The 19,455-nt window shown below is 36.3% G+C and overlaps 1 protein-coding gene and 1 pseudogene across 2 annotated transcripts in view; one reads left to right on the top strand and one right to left on the bottom strand.

The window, feature by feature from the left end:
* LOC149806338 (dynein light chain Tctex-type protein 2B pseudogene) overlaps positions 1–649 on the bottom strand; it is a 30,610-nt pseudogene extending 29,961 nt beyond the window's left edge. The window contains exon 1 of the transcript XR_016420039.1: positions 394–649. The product of XR_016420039.1 is annotated as a dynein light chain Tctex-type protein 2B pseudogene, transcript variant X1 (transcript). The remainder of the gene's footprint in view (positions 1–393) is intronic.
* Positions 650–10,246: 9,597 nt separating this feature from the next.
* LOC149806337 (uncharacterized) lies at positions 10,247–10,696 on the top strand. The gene has a single exon (XM_089951268.1). It carries the CDS (start codon positions 10,247–10,249, stop codon positions 10,694–10,696), a length of 450 nt encoding a protein of 149 aa, XP_089807394.1.
* Positions 10,697–19,455: the final 8,759 nt, after the last annotated feature.

The raw sequence follows: 19,455 nt of genomic DNA, 5'->3' as shown, positions 1-19,455 counted from the left end.
TTTTAAAGTTAGAAAAAATAATACTGTCACACACACACACACACACACACACACACACACACACAGAGCCTGATAAAGGTTATTGCACGTTATGTAAATCCATTGTCATCTGACGATATATACGTTTGCAAGAACCAGTAATAAAACAATAGTATTATGTATTAATTGCGTCTCCCCCGTGACAACCCGATTTGAGTACAGTCCATATTAAAATACATTACATTTGGATCAAAGTTTGAAAATATACTGCATATGTAGTTAGACACATTCTCTTGCATTTACCTTTTGCCTGCTAGAAATATATTATCTAGCCCTGCGAGTTTATCACTGTAAAGAAAATATTTTCATCTTAACATAATCAGTTTTAATGTGTAACATAAAATAAAAACTAACCTGGTGTGATATCGTCTAATAACATCCAGTCCGCTTAAGCCCACAGTATAGAATGAAAAGATTCGTGTAACAAGTCAACTAACGCGTCGTTACGGTCACAGTTTCCGATAGTGTATATTGTCGCCTTGTGTGGAGTATTCGTTGTTCTAGCGGTCTAGTGTGCAGGTTTATATGGGAAATTTATTACGAGCCGAGCTGTATTGATCCCATTACTTCTTCTCGTCAAATAATCAATTTATTTTATGTATGGATAACACGATGGGATATTGGAAGCTGTTATTCACTTCGCTCAAAACGGCACTTATTTTGGGCGCGTCTAATTTTGCTATATAATTTACGGTTGTCGGACAAGGGAATATTTCACACCTGACTAGACTGGATAAAGCAGTCTGTCAAATTTATATTTAATGCAGGTAGATCCATTGTAAACATGCCATAATGCAATGAAAAGGTATGCTTTCAAGCCCTTGTTTTTGTTGTTGTTTTTTTTTTCTTTTTTTTTTTTCTTTCTCTTTCAGAATACATATTTTATCTGAATGCATAATGAAATATCAACTGCACGATACGTACACGGGAGAATGGTAAACATGCGGCGCCTTTCTCTATAAAGCGTTCATGCATGCCACAAACACCGCACCTCTGCCTGTCTATGAAAAAGAGCTGATACGGGAATTAATTTAGTCATATGTAAACAATTTCAATATTTCCTTGATATTTTATATTTTCTTTGGCATGCTATGCATGAACGTTCTTTTTTTAAAGTTTCATTTCGTTTGACTTTTCTTGCTTAGCTTACGTAATTTCCTCTAAATATTTTACATACATACATAGATACACATACATACATACATACATACATACATACAGACATACATACATACACATACATACATATATACATACATACATACATACATACATACATACATACATACATACAGACATACGTACATACATACACATACGATACTAGTTTATAATGAATCATATAGATGTTATACTTCAAACATTAATTATAAAACATGCTGTTATTTAACTCGTTGAATGTTCTAAAAATAGGTTTTTATTTTTGAAGGTGAGACGTGTATTCTTACAAACCTGATATCATGTTAATTCAAACGAGGCAAGAAATATAAGATCCATGTGGAGGTATAATGACAGTCACTGTACTATTGTTTAGCTGTCAACATGATTAGAGTGCCGTTTAATTTAGTGCTGTGTATTTATTAACATCACTTTAATGTTTCTATTGATATTATGTGATGTAAAAAATAATAGAATGTAATCACTTTTAAAGAGGAAATAAAGAAAGTCGCACACACACACACACACACACACACACACACACACACACACATACATAATATTACGTGTTTAGTCTCTAATAAACAGCAACAAAAGAAGAGCGAAAACGACAAACTTTGAAAAATTAACAAATAATTTTTTTTCCCCTGGAAAAACGCTCAGAAATCGAAGGGAAAAAAGAACTTGCGGTTTTAAGACTCAAATCCAAAAATAACCTAAGAATAATCCACAAATTATATTTTAGAAGTCCTAGTAATGAAATGTTCCAAAAATTCAAGTTCGAGTCCCGACGAAAAATCCAAAATATAAGGCGATGACGTATGCTGTAGTCAAAGCCCCAACTGAAAAATTTCTCTCTAAACATCACTATTAAACCTGAATACTGCGCAATTCTGGAAAACCCAGAATTGCGAAATAGAGGTTGTTTACATCTAAAATGACGTACACCCAGTATGACCTTGATAAAACCAATCATTTCACTCCGAGAATAAAATAAAAATAGAAAGTTGTTTACTTGTCTCAGTGATTTCTGAATCAAGGTCGGAAACTAAGCAAAAATAGAAACAGTGTTTCTACTATTAGGTGTTTATGAAAATAGTCAGGTCAAACTGAATTTTCTGGAAAATATAAAATTCCTAGTAAACAAAATTACATTACTTTGACATGTAATGAAATAAAAAATAAAACTGTAAAACCTGCAAACAATTACATTATATCAAATATAAATTAAATCAAATATACATAACACTTCCCCCCATAATGAAAAAGAAATATTTATATGATAAAGCTTTCTTTTTACCATAGATTATTTTTACATCAGGTTATAAAGAACTCTTATAAATTATACACAGTTTACATAAAATAATCCATTATTATACACGTGAAAGTGCATCTGCTATTAAATTATCTTTCCCCTTTATGTGCCTGATGCCCATATCATATTCCTGTAACAAATAACGCCACCTTAGTAGTCTTTGATTTTTATTTTTCATCTAGCCGATGAAAGTAAGGGGGTTGTGGTCACTAGACACAATAATCGAAGAAGGAGCTGAACTAATGTAAACCTCAAAATGTTGTCATGCCAATATCAAAGCCAAACATTCCTTCTCGATTGTTGAATAATTTCTTTGGTGCTTATTTAATTTCTTAGAAAAATAGCACACTGGTTGATCAATACCATTATCGTCTACTTGAATAAAAACTGCTCCAAAACCCAACTTCAACTGCATCAACAGACAGTTTACATGATTAGCTGTAAGAACTGGCGCACTTTTAAGTATGGCTTTTAACTTTTCAAAAGCCTCCTGACATTTTTCAGTCCAAAGGAACTTGTTTTTCTTACTCAATAAATTTGTCATGGGTTCAGCAATTATAGAAAACTTGGAAGAAAAAAAATCCGATCGTATCCAGCCATACCTAAATATCGCATCAGTTTCCTTTTATTAACAGGCACATGAAATTCAGAGATAGCCTTGACCTTAGCATCTATAGGTTTAACTTGTCCATGTCCCACGATATGTCCTAGAAAAGTTACGCTAGCACGGCAGAACTCAATTTTGGATAAATTAATTGTCAAACATGCATCTGTGAGTCTGTCAAAGAATTTCGGAATTGCTGCTAAATGTTCTTTCCAGATGTCGTTGTACATGATGACATCATCGATGTAAGCATCACAATTGTCTAGACCAGAGGTTATCATATTCATGAGACGTAGAAATGTACTTGGCGACCCGTTCATCCCAATCGCCATTACTTTATATTGGTAAAGTCCATCTGGAGTCACGAATGCCGAAATTTCCGTTGTTCTTTCCGTTAGTGGAATTTGCCAAAATCATTTCAGAAGGTCAAATTTGGTGACATACTTGGCATTTCCGATCTTATCAATACAGTCATCGCTTCTTGGTAATGGAAATGAATCTGTTCATGTCACACTATTCACCTTCCTATAACCAGTGCACATACGGAAAATTTTATCTGGTTTTGGAACAAGTTTGCATGTTGAACTCCAATCACTTTTACTGGGCTCTATAAAAGCATTCTCCAGCAAATACTGAATTTCTTTTTTTTCGAGTATTCCTGTTTGAGTTGGTTCATCCCGTACGGTGATGTTTCACGGGTTTTGGAATTTACAATTTCAACGTCATGGTAAATTTTGTTAGTTCTTGTAAGAACATCTGGAAATAGGTGCTCATATTCAAATAATAACTGTTTAAGTTGATTTCTTTCTTGCTCTTGCAAATGTTAAAGTTTCTGGTCAAGAGCTTTCATAATTTCTGAATTCCGAAGATTTGTCACTCCAATATCAGTAGAATCCGATGATATTCCTTCACTTAAATCTTCACTGAGTGGGACAGGTACAACTAAATTAATTGTTTATCATACTGTGTAGGGACCAACATACATGGCCTGAAAAGGATTTTGTGGTATTGGCATGAGAGCCAAGATTCTATCACTAGGTTGAGTTTTTATCATGACTTTATTTTTGACTGAGTAGACTGATCACTAGGTTGAGTTTTTATCATATCATGACTTTATTTTTGACTGAGTAGACTGATCACTAGGTTGAGTTTTTATCATATCATGACTTTATTTTTGACTGAGTAGACTGATCACTAGGTTGAGTTTTTATCATATCATGACTTTATTTTTGACTGAGTAGACTGATCACTAGGTTGAGTTTTTATCATATCACGACTTTATTTTTGACTGAGTAGACTGATCACTAGGTTGAGTTTTTATCATATCATGACTTTATTTTTGACTGAGTAGAGTGCATATTTGCTCTTGCAACCTCACAAGCCTTTGACAACATTTACTTAGAATGAGAAACATAATCAAGAAGATTAATTTCAGTATTTTCATTAGAAAGAAGTTTCTCTTTCAACAACTTCACACACAGTGTGTCCAAAAACCAGTTCAAAGGGACTGAAGCCTAGAGATTCTTGAATTGATTCCCTAACAGCAAACAATAGTAAATGAATGACTTCATCCCAATTTTTACCCGTATCAAAACAATATGATCGAATCATATTTTTCAAAGCCTGAATAAATCTTTCTAATGCCATTTGTCTCTAAAGGTGATAGGCAGAAGATTTGAATTGTTGGATGCCTAATTCGTTCATAACTTGCTGGAAAATTCCAGAAAGGAAATTTGAGCCTTGATCAGACTGGACAGATTTTGGAAGGCCAAATTGAGTGAAAAAATCTTTATCAAAATTTTATTATTGTTTTATATTTAATATTTCTCAAAGGAATTTCCTCTGGAAACCTTTTTGACACACACAAAATGGTCAACAGGTATTAATTACCTGACTTGTTCTTATGTAAGAGACCAACACAATCTACCATACTTATGCTAAACGGTTCGTCAAAGACAGGAAAAGGTTGTAGATGAGCCTTATGTATTTTCTGATTGGGTTTTCTTATAATTTAACAATTATGACAAGATCTACAGTACTTACCAAAATCACTTGACTTTTGGCCAATAGAAGTGAGTCAAGATATTGTGATAAGTCTTATTAATCCCTAAATGACCAGCCAAAGGAGTTTCATGGGCCAGACTAAGTATTTCCTGTCTGTAAGGTTTGGAACTACAATTTGACAGTTCACTGACCACTCATTCCCAGCAAGTACATCGGGAGGTCGCCATTGTCTCATAAGAATTCCATTTTTAATGAAATAACAAACAGGAACTTCAGTGGCTTCAGTTTCATAAATGTCCCTGTGCAACAAACATTAGATCTCAGTATATTTTTCCTGTTCGACGACAAGTGCTTTTCGTTTATCACCCTGACTGAATAAAGAGAATTAGTAGTTAAAAGAGGATCATTGTCAACAATACCTTCTGATTGATCTAAACAATGAGTGAATGCGACCTTACCAAAAGCCTGACCAATACACGTGTCAACTAAAGGAATACTTGTCTTATCAACATCATTCTCAATAGCTTTCTTTGCCATAACTCTGGTAACTGCATAAGCTGGGAATATATCAGGGAATTCTTTTTCACTTGGAGCAACTTTATGATCAAAACAAGGCTTTTCAGTTACAAGTGGATTAACCACAACCTTGTCGCCATTGTCTAGTAATAAATGAATACCCTCAACGGGTAAAACAGACACTGTGCCGACTATCACGGTTCCTGAGACTAAGTCTGATGATAAATTTACGCAATGGAGAGGAACATTAACAAAGCCGCACTCTACTCCCTGAATAAGAACACTCTCATTAGAAGAAGACTTCCCAGAAAAAGGCAAAGTACCCGACAATAAAAGACTCTGAGAAGCTCCTGTGTCCCTTAACATTTTAATAGGGATAGGATTGGCCGAATCACCCAAGAGTGATATAGAACCCTTCGATATGAATGGTTCATAATTCTCCATAATCAAATCTGACTGAGGTTTATTAGACCCATCAAATGTATTGCTTTCAATACACGACCGTGACCTTGACCTCTTAGAAATAAGAGCATTTGGAATAGGTCTGTCTTGATTCTGGTGCCTATTGTTCAATTTGTATCAATCAGAAATAACGTGTCCTCTCCTCCTGCAATAGGTACACGTCGGAAGAGACAATGATCTTCTGATCAAGCTTATCTGAAGCTTGATTTTTAGAAGTTGTGCCAGTTTGTGATTTAGAAGGGCTTGTATTAGGCTGATATTCTTTTCTGCCAGAAGACTGTTGAGTGGAAGTCTTATTTACAAATGGAACTTTGTGAGATAAAAAATAATCACCAGAAGCACGATCAGCATTTTCCAAGGTTTCGATCTTTTGCTCGTCAAGATAAGTCTTAATGTCCCAATGGACAATGTTCTTGAACTCTTCAAGTAATACAAGTTGTTTGAGACTTTCATAATCTTGTTCAACTTTCTTTGCCATGAAATGAGTTCAATGCTAACTTAGCCATTTCAAATTTTCAGCAACTTGTTAAAAATAAGGAACATATTTGTCTGCATCTTTTTCTCTGAAAGAAAGCACTAACCTAATAGTCTTTGCAATATCGAAATTTAAATTTGTATTTGAAGTGGAATTATGCTTTTCACTTGCCAGCTCTATTTGTTTTATTCTACACTGATATTCTCTCTCTTGCTTCTCTTTCTATAACTGTAAATGCATTTGCTCTTTCTGTAACTGTATTTGTTTTTTTTGTAACTGCATTTGTCTTTCTTTCTCTCTTTCTTCCTTATCTAACTGCATTTGCATCAGTTTCTCTCTCTCTCTCTCTCTCAAATTGTAACTGTATTCGTCTTTCCTCTTTTTATAATAGCATTTGTTCTTTCTCTTTTTCTTTTTCCAATTTCATTTGGTCTTTATCATTCTCTAATTTCATTTGTTATTTCTCTTTCTCCTATTGCAATTGCAACTGCATTTGTTTTTCTTTTTCATCTTTCTGAAGTTCAGGCTTCCTCAACTCCAATTCCATCTTGTATTTTAATTATAATTCCTTTACTTTTATGTCCGAGTCTGGTACAGATTTACTGATCGAAACAAAAGTACTTTTATTCAAAACATTCTTTTCTACCAAGTACTCCGACCACAATATCGTTGATTTCTTGCTTGTTAAGGAAGCCTTAACCTCAGAAAGATCATATCTTCTGGCAAGTTGAATTAATTCATCTATTTTGAAAAGGTCTAATTGGTCCTGGGTAGGATTTGAAAGAAAGATTTCCACTTTTGATGAAATTTTAGAAAAAGCTTGCTGATTTCACTAAAGACTTCAAAAACTAGGGTTATTCAAAATTTTTAAGAAAGCAAAGCTTTCTGAAATATTTTAGCCAAATTCAAAAATCCTGGAAAAACACTGTAAAAATTCTAAAAAATTTGAAATTACGGTTTGAAAAATCAAATCCAAAAATAATCCACAAATTGAATTTTAGAAGTCCTAGTAATGAAATGTTTTAATAAATTCAAGTTCGAGTCCCGACGAGAAATCCAAAATAGAAGGCGATGATGTGTACTGTAGTGAGTATGGTGCTGTATTCTCGACAGTTCCTTGTTACTCCACAGACAATATTATTCCGGTGTTTGAATTTCCGAATACAATTTAAAGAAATGTCTTTGTCCAGGAATTATGTATGAGCACTCAAATATTTCCAGGAAAATAATTAATCTTTTAGAATCCAAATAACCTGAATAAAAATTAAATATAACTCCAAACTGGTCACAAACAAACACTTTCCAGTGTCCAAGGTAAAAGACCCAACTGAGAAATATCTCTATTACGATCACTATTAAATCCAAATACTGCGCAATTTCGAAAAACCCAGAATTACGAAATAGAGGCTGTTTACATCTAAAATCACTTACACCCAGTATGACCTTGATAAAAACAAATCATTTTACTGCGAGAATAAAATAAATATAGAAAGTTGTTTACTTGCCTCAGTGATTTCTGAAACAAGGTCGGAAACTAAGTCAAAAATAGAAACACTCTTTCTACTATTCAGTGTTTATTAAAACAGTCAGGTCAAACTGAAGTTTCTGGAAAATATCAAATTCCTAGTAAACAAAATTATATTACTTTGACATGTAATGAAATTAAAAATAAAAGTTTAAAACTTACAAACAATTAAGTTAAATCAAATATAAATTAAATCAAATATACATAAAAATACATACATACATACATACATACATACATACATACATACATACAATGTAGCGAGTGATACTGAATTCTGTGGATCTCTCACTAAGTGATAATCCCCGTTGCTCACGTCCCATCTATCATCTTTACAATTTTGCGCTTTGTGTTTCTTTGAGGTATACCTACGTGTCGTATTTGTTAGTGAAAAACTTTTTTCTCATGACCAGTGAGAATTTCACTTTAATTCTAATGAAAGTTTAGTGAAAAGGTCTTTAAAGTTTGTTTCTGTTTGTTTTAGATGCATCTTTATTAGCAAATGCAGCATTCTTAGTCTTTATTTTTATGAATTTACCTAAATAAAAGTCTCCCACTTCGGTGAAAAGAGATGGAAAACGTCTCGTATGTTTTCCAGATTTTGAATCTTTTGCAAATTGAAGGGGGATATTTTGACTAAGGTTAGCCATGGGAACTGCCTTCATGGTTAATAATCGACATATAACGTCAGCACCGTTTGTACTTCAGTAGTACATTTGTCAAAAGTGTATGCATTTTTCATTATTATAACAAAGTGATTTAGCTAGCTGAGAAGTGATAAAACACGCCCTTCTTAAGAGGCACTAAGTGAATTCGTGTCAGACATGTTCGTTTCATCTGACGCCATTACAGTTTTTTTTTATGAAAATTATGGAATATTCAGTGATAAAACTAACATGCATATACAAGTCATGGTTCACTTAAGTTATAGGATTTTCCTTTGGATTTTTGCGTTATTGGCAATCTTCTATGCTGAGGGATATTGTGGCAGTGAAACGGTTAATTTCTGATCGAATTCACAATCAATAAAATTACATCTTTGAACAAAGGGTCGGTAAGGTTTAGTGAAATCGTTCATTTAATAGCTATGGGGCGTTGAAGGATTATGTGTCGTTGCTTGGATGAAATGTATGTAATGCTTGTTGGAATAACTTTGCTGGAGAAAAAGAGTCAATAAACGGATTTAATGACCAATTTCACGACATAAAACTTTATTCAACATTTTGAGTGATATCAGTTTCTCCAGACTGGAAAATCTTACTCGACAGGACCAGCTACAGTCTTTTGAAAGGTCGGAATATTACTGAGGAAGATTTCGAGTCGAGTAATTTTGTATGACGGAGTCTGACTGTTATTGGTGATCCGATTTCATATTATGTGAACGAATATGGTTTTATGCGAATAAACGGAACGATTTCGATGACTTGATTAACCTTTTCAAATAAAATGCAAAGTGTTTGCTATGAGTGAAAAAACACCATATGCATTCAATTTACTGTATCATTCCGAACATTTATGTTGCACAGATCAATCATGACGACTGACTGGTTTAGGATACTAATGTTACTTCAAATATTACTATGTGGAAATGCCTCCGAGAAACGGAACAAGCTCAGGGACATGCTAAGAGAAACAGCTATAGCGACTTTGGGCCCCAAGAAGCGAGCCCATCAAGATTGGTTCGACGAGAACAACGGTGCCATTGAAGATCTGCTTTCCAAAAAATACAAAGCATTCATGGACTAGCCGAATGACACAAACTCTATCCCCAAAAATGACCGCTTCGAATCCTATCAAGCTGAGGCTCAGAGAGAAATCCGCAAGATGCATGATCACTGGTGGTAAAGGAAAGCTGATGAAATTCAACGCTATGGCGACATTAACAACTCCAAAGAGTTCTACAACGCCATCAAGTCCATCTTCAGCCCTTCAATGTCTGGCTTTGCGCCATAGCTTGCTGCAGACGGCAGTACGCTAATAAAGGACAAGGCTGGCATTAATGACAGATGGAAAGAACACTTTAGTCAGCTCCTAAACCTGCCCTCATCGGCCAGCCACTCTGTTCTTGACCAAATACCTCAGTAGCCAACGCACGACCAACTGGATGATCCGCCAAAGATATATGAGCTGAGGACGGCCATTAAACAAATGAACTGTGGCAGGGCACCTGGAAAGGATGGTATCCCAGTGGAAGTGTTCAAGGCTCTCAGTGAACAGAATCTGGAGGCATTCCATGATGTGCTAGTCAGCATCTGGACGGAAGAGGATATGCCAGACGACCTCCGCGACGCATCAACTGTGACCCTCTATAAGAATAAAGGCACACGTGCGGACTGTAATAACTACAGATGCATCTCGTTGCTCTCCATAGCTGGCAAAACACTTGCTTGCATTATTCTCAACAGGCTTATTGCGGCAGTGTCAGAAGATAACCTCCCCGAGAGTCAGTGTGGTTTTCGCTCAGACCTCAGCACCGTTGACATGATCTTCGCAGTAAGACAAGTTCAGGAGAAGTGCCTTAAGAAGAACACGAATCTGTATGCCGTCTTCGTGCACATTACAAAGGCTTTCCATACAGCCAACAGAGACAGAGAGTAGCATTCAAGAAGCTTGGTTGTCCTTAGAAGTTTACCAACCTCATCCGGCTCTTCCATGATGACATGACATGGGAGATTCTCTCAGACGGTGAACCCTCTGAGAAATTCAAAATATCTAACGGTGTCAAACAAGGCTGTGTACTCGCTCCGGTACTCTTCAACCTCTTCTTCACACAGGTACTGCTCCATGCCATCCGTGACCTTGACCTTGGTATCTACATTAGATATCGCCTGGATGGATCAGTGTTTGATCACCGTCGCCTAGCTGCACAAACCAAAACGCCAGAAAGACTCATCAATGAAGCACTCTTTGCAGATAACTGTGTCCTCATGGCCCATGAAGAGACTCACCTATAGGAAATCTTGGACAGGTTCTATGAGGCCTCCAACCTATTTGGACTCACAATTAGCCTAAGAAAAACAGAAGTACTATTCCAGCCCACCCCAAACACTGTTCCTTCACAACCCTAAATCACCATTGGCCACACGCAGCTGAAGAATGTGGACAGTTTCAAATTCCTTTTCAGCACAATATCCAGTGATGGCCCCTTGGATAAAGAGATCACTGTAAGGATCCAAAAAGCCAGTCAAGCACAATGACGGTTCTGAACCAAGGTCTTGCAGCACAAGGACATACGCCTGTCGACAAAGAGGAAAGTGTACAATGCAGTTGTCCTCACATCTCTCTTATATGGCTGTGAAACCTAGACTGTCTACCGAAGGCACATAAGTCAGTTGGAACAATTCCACCAGTGATCCATGAGATCCATCATGCGGATCAAGTGGCAGGATCGAATCACCAACCAGGAAGTCCTTGATGGAGCCAACACAACAAGCATCGAAGCCAAACTATTCCAGAACCAGCTTCATTGGACTGGCCATGTCATCCGCATGGATCAAAACAGAATCCCAAAGCAGCTGTTCTTTGGCGAGCTAGCACAGGGCAACCGAAACCAAGGCCGCATTTGCAAGAGGTACAAAGACAATCTCAAGAAGCACATAAAATGGACAGAACTTCAACCCCACCAGCTCCTGCTGGTTGCCTCAGACAGAAGCCACTGGCGAGACCTTACCAGAAAAACCCGTTCCACCTTTAAGGGTGACCGCCGCCAGCGTCTTTCTGCAGCTCGTGAGAGACGTCAAAGAGCTGTATCCCACCACTTCAAACCACTGGTGTCCCAAGCTCCACCTGCAACCGCCTGTACGCATCGGAATTTGGACTCCGGAGCCACATGCGCGTCTACCGTCGATGATATCGCACAAATTGTCTTCCTCGGCTCGAGAGACTACCAAGAGAAGGTTACTTCAAGGACGATTCCGGTGATCGTACAGGTATCTACAGTCATTATTTTCATACTCGTCTCCAGAGTAGTTATTCTTATTTCCCACGAGAAATAAGTGTCATAGCTAGCATGGTGTTTTTTATTTCCAAGATTTTCCACCCCACCCAAACCCCAAATAAACTGACAACGACAAGAACAAACCCGCTGCATAGTTGACATTTGGATACGGTTCTATATTACACATATTATTTTATCAAACATTTGAACAATTAAGTGTGTGAGTATGTGATTTAGATTTTTAACGTTCAGCAATGGGGTATCGTGCAGCAGACATGTAGCATGATGTCCCACCCAGTCACATTATCCTGATACCAGGTCGACCAGTCCTAACATTGACCTCTTAATGCTGAGCGCCAAGCGATATATCTTTAAGTACCATTTTTACAAGTCTTTGGTATGACTCGGCTGTAGATCGAACCCACGACCTCCCGCATCTCAGACTGACGCTCTAACCACTAGACCACCGGAACGATCAAACAATTAAAACTGAACTAATCAATTTTATTCAACATTTTAACAAAAAATTAAACATTTGATAGAAAAGCATCACCAGAAATTAAACTACAATGTGTTAGCACATCTTTACAAAAGAATAGTCACAGTAATCATCATGACAGAAATAACATTAAAACAATAGAACAAAAGAGTAGTAGGAAAGAACATGCTTTGATGATATAATACATGTTTTACAAAATCATCTCACATGAAGAGTTCATAAGAAATGTAAGATGCAGTCCAGAGATATTTGCAATGTATCTTTTTGGTCCATCCATTTAGGAAATTCAGAATAGAGCAGTGCCATGGAAAACATGAAATAAAGTAGCAATGAATACGAGTTTGAAGAAGTCCCCGACACTATTCTTCTGCGCAAAGGGAAGATAGGACTTTACAAAGAAAAATTGAATAGTTTATATATTTTGAGAACGTTCGTGCAAAAGCTGATAAAAAAGAAAAGAAAGAAAGAAAAAAGAAATCAAGCGAAAAGAGCCAACGTTAAAACAAAAAGAGAGGAGGACAATCGTACACCATGCGCATTCGTCTTGAATCACATATGGCCTGTCAGGACTCGCTGTTAATGGAAAAGTTGTAAAAAAACATACCAGTACAGCCTTATGACTTGAAAAAACTCCTAAGGACAGATCTACCAAAAACTATGTTGTATACGTAAATTAAACAGATAATTTATTAAAAATCAAAAGTAAGACTGCTGTTGTAGAAACGATACCTTATAAGAAAAACAATTGGCCAACAACAATAAGCTGCCACAACGGAAAGTATCTCAAACAGGTGAAAAATAAATTGAAATAAATAAAACCCATCGCGAGCTGCGAGAAAGCAAAAGTAAAGACCTTGCCAAATGCTCTGAAAGGGAGATAATCACTAATTTAGTTAAGACTAGGTACAAAAATAAAATTTATTTTTAACGAGTAGATAGATCCTATATCTGTTTCAATTTATTTACAGTAAGTAGGACGGTAATTCACGAGAAGCTGACAGAGTAAATGTTTGCTTTGTCATTGGTCAAAGGAGTGGGGTTTTTTGTGCATGCCTGTCGGGGATTTTGAAACAAATAACGTTACAATATTTTAAGGTGTTGCGATAGTCACATTCTTTTATCGAAATAAGAACCTTGAATTTAATTTTTCAAACTAAAAATGTTGTGTTTGCCTCGTACTTACAAAACATTTTTGGAGACAGAATATGCTCCATAATAAGATGAAAGCTACTTTTTTCTATTAATGTAAACAATTCTTGAAATATTATGAACGATTTTCCCTGCTGGTCGAACATAACGTATTTAATGTTTACAAAAAGGGTCAAAGTTTAAACACTTTCTATATTTCATCCAGAGTTAGAACTAAATTACAGATTTATGTTATTTAAAAGGAAAATTGAATTGGTTGGATGACTTTCTTATATTTTAATTTCTATTTGTTCGAATTATCACGCCAGACACTTCATACAAGCATCTGTTACTGTTCTTCTCGTTCTCATTTTAAGTTGTCTTTGCTTGAATAAAGGACTTCTTAAAAAAGAAGCGATATCCAAACCTGATCACTGTTATTGATGCGAAATGAAAAATTACAATGAAGCCAATGTCAAACTATTTGATATCAGACATTAACCCATAAAGCGAACAAAGATTCATTAAGACATTATCCGAAAAGAAAGATTAATGCATCCATTAACAAATATTGTTTATTGCATCGAAATTTATTCCATCTCAAAATATTCCACATAGAACTTGGAAAGACGTGAAAGTCTGTACTTTTCACGGTCTGCCGGAAAGAACTAATATTGTCCAAGATATTACCCATGGTGCATCATTCTTCGATGCATATGTTGTTTAAATTCCGCTTTTTTTTAAATATAGTTCCAAGGCTTTCACTCAGGTTCCTTAAGAATATAATTAAGTATAAACGTTGAAATATAAGTTTACATTCATATAATTTCAAAATCAGAAAACTTTAGGAAAAAATTTAAACCAAAGGAAAAGCTTTTGTCATATGTCGACCTTGTGTACAAAAAGATCTACAACTCTTTAGTTTGGATTCGAATTGTAAAATTGCTAAATAATAAATCTGAAGACAGTTTGAAATTCACTATTCTGACTCGAAATTTCCACATATTAAATGTAGCACAATCTAACTTGGTGAATCAGTTTATATGGTTATGATATATGCAAAATGAAGTCATATATTCAATTAATTATATAAAAGTCAAATTTTAGTAACTTGTATGAAATATGTCATATTGCTTTATGAATTTAGTGATAGTTTACTTTTCCAGGTTACATGACTAGAAAACATGTTCTAAATACTCACAAACTTTTTACCTGATAGTTGACTTCTGTTTTTAGTTCATGAGTGTAAAATCTTACATTTACTTACCCAGTGTAATAACTTGAGTGTAAAATCTTACATTTACTTACCCAGTGTAGTAACTTGAGTGTAAAATCTTACATTTACTTACCCAGTGTAATAACTTGAGTGTAAAATCTTACATTTACTTACCCAGTGTAATAACTTTTATACCTAAATGATGTTAACAAAATTACGAGTCAAGTGAAAATATCGTGCAAGGAAACGTTTCTGCTTGATGACGTGCAGAGTGTACATCATCTAAGCATTCTCAACCCATGATCTCGTATATCTCAGCCATCAATTCTTGTCCAAAATGAGTGTAATTCACACACACATAAACACATACACACACACACACAGGTCCAGAGACTTCTACAAGATCACGTCGAAATGGATATCACGGCCATATGACGGCTTTTGCTATTTTGAAAACTGTTATAGACAAACACAATATATACGAAAATAGAATACTGTCAGAAAATGTGCAAGTGCGAGGTAATTTTTAAATATTAACTACCTTTATAATTGCAGAGATACCTCATTGGGAAACAAACAATGGTGTCCGAAATATTAATGAAAACAAAGCCACCGTGATTTACCTTTGCACGAAAGTTTTGAGAAGCGTCTTCCCTCCGGTACGGTTCGAAAAGTCGGTACAAAAGCCTTTATCCTGACTTTTATCTCCCACAAGTATTAACCTTCCACAAAGTTTGAAAACTCGGCTCTATTTTATTAAGTTTTGTTTGGTTATGATAAAACAAACATCTTAAAATCAATTAAGTGGCAGGGGGCATGGAATGTAGGCCAGATAATCTGTTACGGTATCACTATTTTTCTAATTATTGAGTAGTTGTGCAGTTGTTTTCTTTTACGGACAACTTACTGGTGTCGATAAGAACTTCAGCAACTTGAGTGTTACAGTGACCAGCTTTTCTTTTTCTTTCTGGTTAGATAATACGGTCGCAAGTTTCTAGCCTTACACGTTTGTTGAAAATTCACGTTTATCCAATTTAAGTAAATCTTACATACATAATGCCTTCCGAAGAAAGTTATTGCCACAGATCTGTCCATGCATCCCTTATGAATTTAAACTCACACAGAATCGTACTTCATAGATTTTTAGACACTTCTGAATCCAACCTAAATTGACGTACAAATAAGATAAGATCATGAAAGGTTCTTCCTTTATCTCAAGTTGCAGATCCTTCCAGGAAACATAAAATGGCAGAGAACAAAAACATATTTTGCAATACCTAACTGAAGTCGTTGTCTGATGAAATGGTTCCTCGTCAAAACTACGTGTAAAATGGTACGGGAAGTGTGTTTTTGAACCTTACTTTGAAACATATCCAACTCCTGTATCATAAATTAGTGGGCTCCGGACGGAAGACCAGTCTATAGCATTCGCCTTTACCGATCACTGCCATCTCACCTCTGTTCGCGTGGATTCGAGTCTCGGGCTCAGCAAATCTGGGTATGTGAGAAAGCTTCCCGTGGGCCTGTGGCTCTTCCTGGAGTTTTCCCTGGTTTTTCCTCCACCAGTTATTCTGGCCGCCATGTATAACCTGTCGCGTGCTAAAAATGGCATTAAACCCCAAACAACAACATCATATCTTAACCTGTTATATACCAGCCCCAGCAGAATGGTGTACAGTTTAATATCCTGCTATGTGTGGATAGTTTAATAATTTGCTAGGTACAGGCACCAGTGCCACAGCTTAACAGTGTGTTTTTAATAACATGCTAGGTATCAATACCACAGCATTAGTAGTTTATAGTTTGATAACAGACTGGTGCCAGTACCATAAACTTGTAGCGTGCAGTTAATGGCCTACTAGGTACCAGCGCCACATCAGGATAGTGAACAGTTTAACCGCCTGCTGGGATGGTACCAGTGCCACATCAGATTAGTGTAAACATCGGCATTTCAAGAACAAATATTGGTAGTATCCAACATCGTCATAAGTTTTGTGACACGCTATTAAAGAAGAGAGCCACATTTTGTCGGGCTCGCCATTTAATCGGTTAGAATGTAAAATGTAAAAATTGACCTTTATCTGAAAATAATAATAATGACCTTAATGGATGGACATATGAACGGACGCCAAAATAATGATCATGACCTTAATGGGTGGACATATAAACATACGCTTAAATGATAATAATGACTTTATTGGACGGACATATGAACGGATGCTAAATGATAATAATGACCTTATTGGACGGACATATAAACGGACGCCAAAATAATAATAATGACCTTAATGGACGGACATATGAACAGACGCCAAAATGATCATTATGTTGAGTTTCTATCAACGACGGATCGACAAAAACCTAATACTATATTTTGCCAAACAAGATTTTAGGTCCACAAGAAAACTCGTTCAACTAGACCTCTCGTAGGGGTTAGAGCGTCCGCCTCGGATGCGGGAGGTCGTGGGTTCGATCCCCGGCCGAGTCATACCAAAGACTTACAAAAATGGTACTAACAGCTACCTCGATTGGCGCTCAGAATTAAGAGGTTAGTGTTAGGACTGGTCGGCCTGGTGTCAGGATAATGTGACTGGGTGGGACATCATTCTACATGTCTGCGGCATGATGCCCCATTGCTAGACATCACTATAAAACTGTCACACTGCAGACATCGTAGCGATATGACTGAAAAATTGTTAAAGCTACGTTAAAAAATACAAATCACACATCACACACAGACCTGTCGTAAGGCACCGTAAGAACTTCGCAGTGCAAAGTCTCGTAAAGTTATATAAATACGATTGTAACGTAAAGAACGAGGGTTACCCAAAATATGGCAAAATCATTGACTTGCTGACATGTCAGTCGGCGTTTTGAAAATAAATTTTATCACATCACCTTACAATTTTCATGTTAGAGCTTATTTGGAACGACAACATACAATTTGTATATGTAAAACAAGTTTTTGCTTTGGCACGAAATCCCGAAAATCGAAACTGTGAAAATATAACTCAGTGTCTGCATACAAGTAAGTAGAACACACTATTTGCTTTTACACAGATGCAGAGATAAACCTCTGCAGTACATTATAAATATATTTACAGTTATCGCTTGTGAGAGAAATAGATGGCATGTTTCTCGGAGAAAAGGAAAAAAGTAAAGAAGAGCGACACCTGTATGCATTAACCAATTAAAGAGACTATTACTAGATTCATGGTCAGCGTAAATTTATCGGTATCAAGCAAGAATGTGGAGGAACGAAGTTACAAGGAATCCACACCTCATTAGTCTCCTGATATCCACATAGCAATATCGGCGTGTGCCAAAAATACACATATAATAATTAATTCTGAACCGTACTATCGACACCGTTCGTAGGGCATCAGCTATATTCACCATAGCGTTCTTAGTAACACTTTGATTGTGTAAATACACAATCGTGATAATTTTGCTTATGATTTAGACCAACTCCATCAAATATCTATAGATGATACAGGTTTTCGCTTCTGCAATTATCACTGCGCCAATTAAGTATATCATCTATTACTGCATCATACTGCAATCCCTAAGAAATCAGTTATGTTTTTTTTACTCTGAATTTTCATGAGATTTTTAAGTAATGAACACCATCCTTGCGTTGAGTAGAAAACAGCGTTTAATAAAGAAAACAAATATTGAGCTCTCCATTTGGACATTGGGAGGATGACAACAAACGTGTGCTTCGGCTGGTTTCGGAAAGGTCGCTTGCACTAAACTTAGCAATTATTTCTATAACATGCAACTATTTTCCGAAAATGCAACAGAACTTACGTTGATTTTTAGATATGATATTCCGAGTTAAGTCGAACATAATTAATATAAGTTTGGTGCTTCTAACCAATGCAGTGGATTTCATCAAAATTGGCAGGAAATGAGGAGTATATATAAAACACTCAATTTGTTTAGTGATAACTTCATGAAAATCTTGCAAATTATCAGACTGTGACCACAAACTCGTTGAGTACACGTATCGGGCATGCATTGCTAACTTCTACCCTCAATATATCCACCAACAGACTGTTAAAGACTGTTGTCCAATCCTTGCCATCGAGGACTACTTAGACACATTACAACGAACATAATTCTTTTCCAAGCCTATACATGGCCTCAGACTATTTACAGAACACAAGAAGACTGCAAGAAAATCAACTGCATCATCACAACATACGGCATATTTGAACATACACGAATGGATTCTACATTGATGAGGCAATTGTGCTCGGTCGTAATTTGTGCTTGCTCGTAATTTGTACTCGGTCGTAATTTGGAGGGTGACACATCAAAAACTTCTCCATAGATTCAGGCAGAACACCTGAAGCTCAAGCCAAAGAAGTGCGAGCTGTTCCGAAGGGATATTGAGTTTGTGGGGACGCTGATTAGTGCCAAAGGTGACCTCCGTGTCTCTTTGGAAGGAAATGGCCTACATCACACGACAAAGCAGAATTCCTGCCATCTCTTGGATTTGGTAGGAGCAGTATATAGAATATTCAAGATTGCGCTGGTCTGACCGCCTGTTTAATATGAGCTATCTTGTAGTG

This window comes from Sinohyriopsis cumingii, chromosome 1, assembly GCF_028554795.1.
Source record: "Sinohyriopsis cumingii isolate HCF-2022 chromosome 1, ASM2855479v2, whole genome shotgun sequence".
Taxonomy (NCBI): Eukaryota; Metazoa; Mollusca; class Bivalvia; order Unionida; family Unionidae; genus Sinohyriopsis; species Sinohyriopsis cumingii.
The sequence above is the reverse complement of the archived record's forward strand: the minus strand, read 5'-3'. Positions and strand labels throughout refer to the sequence as shown.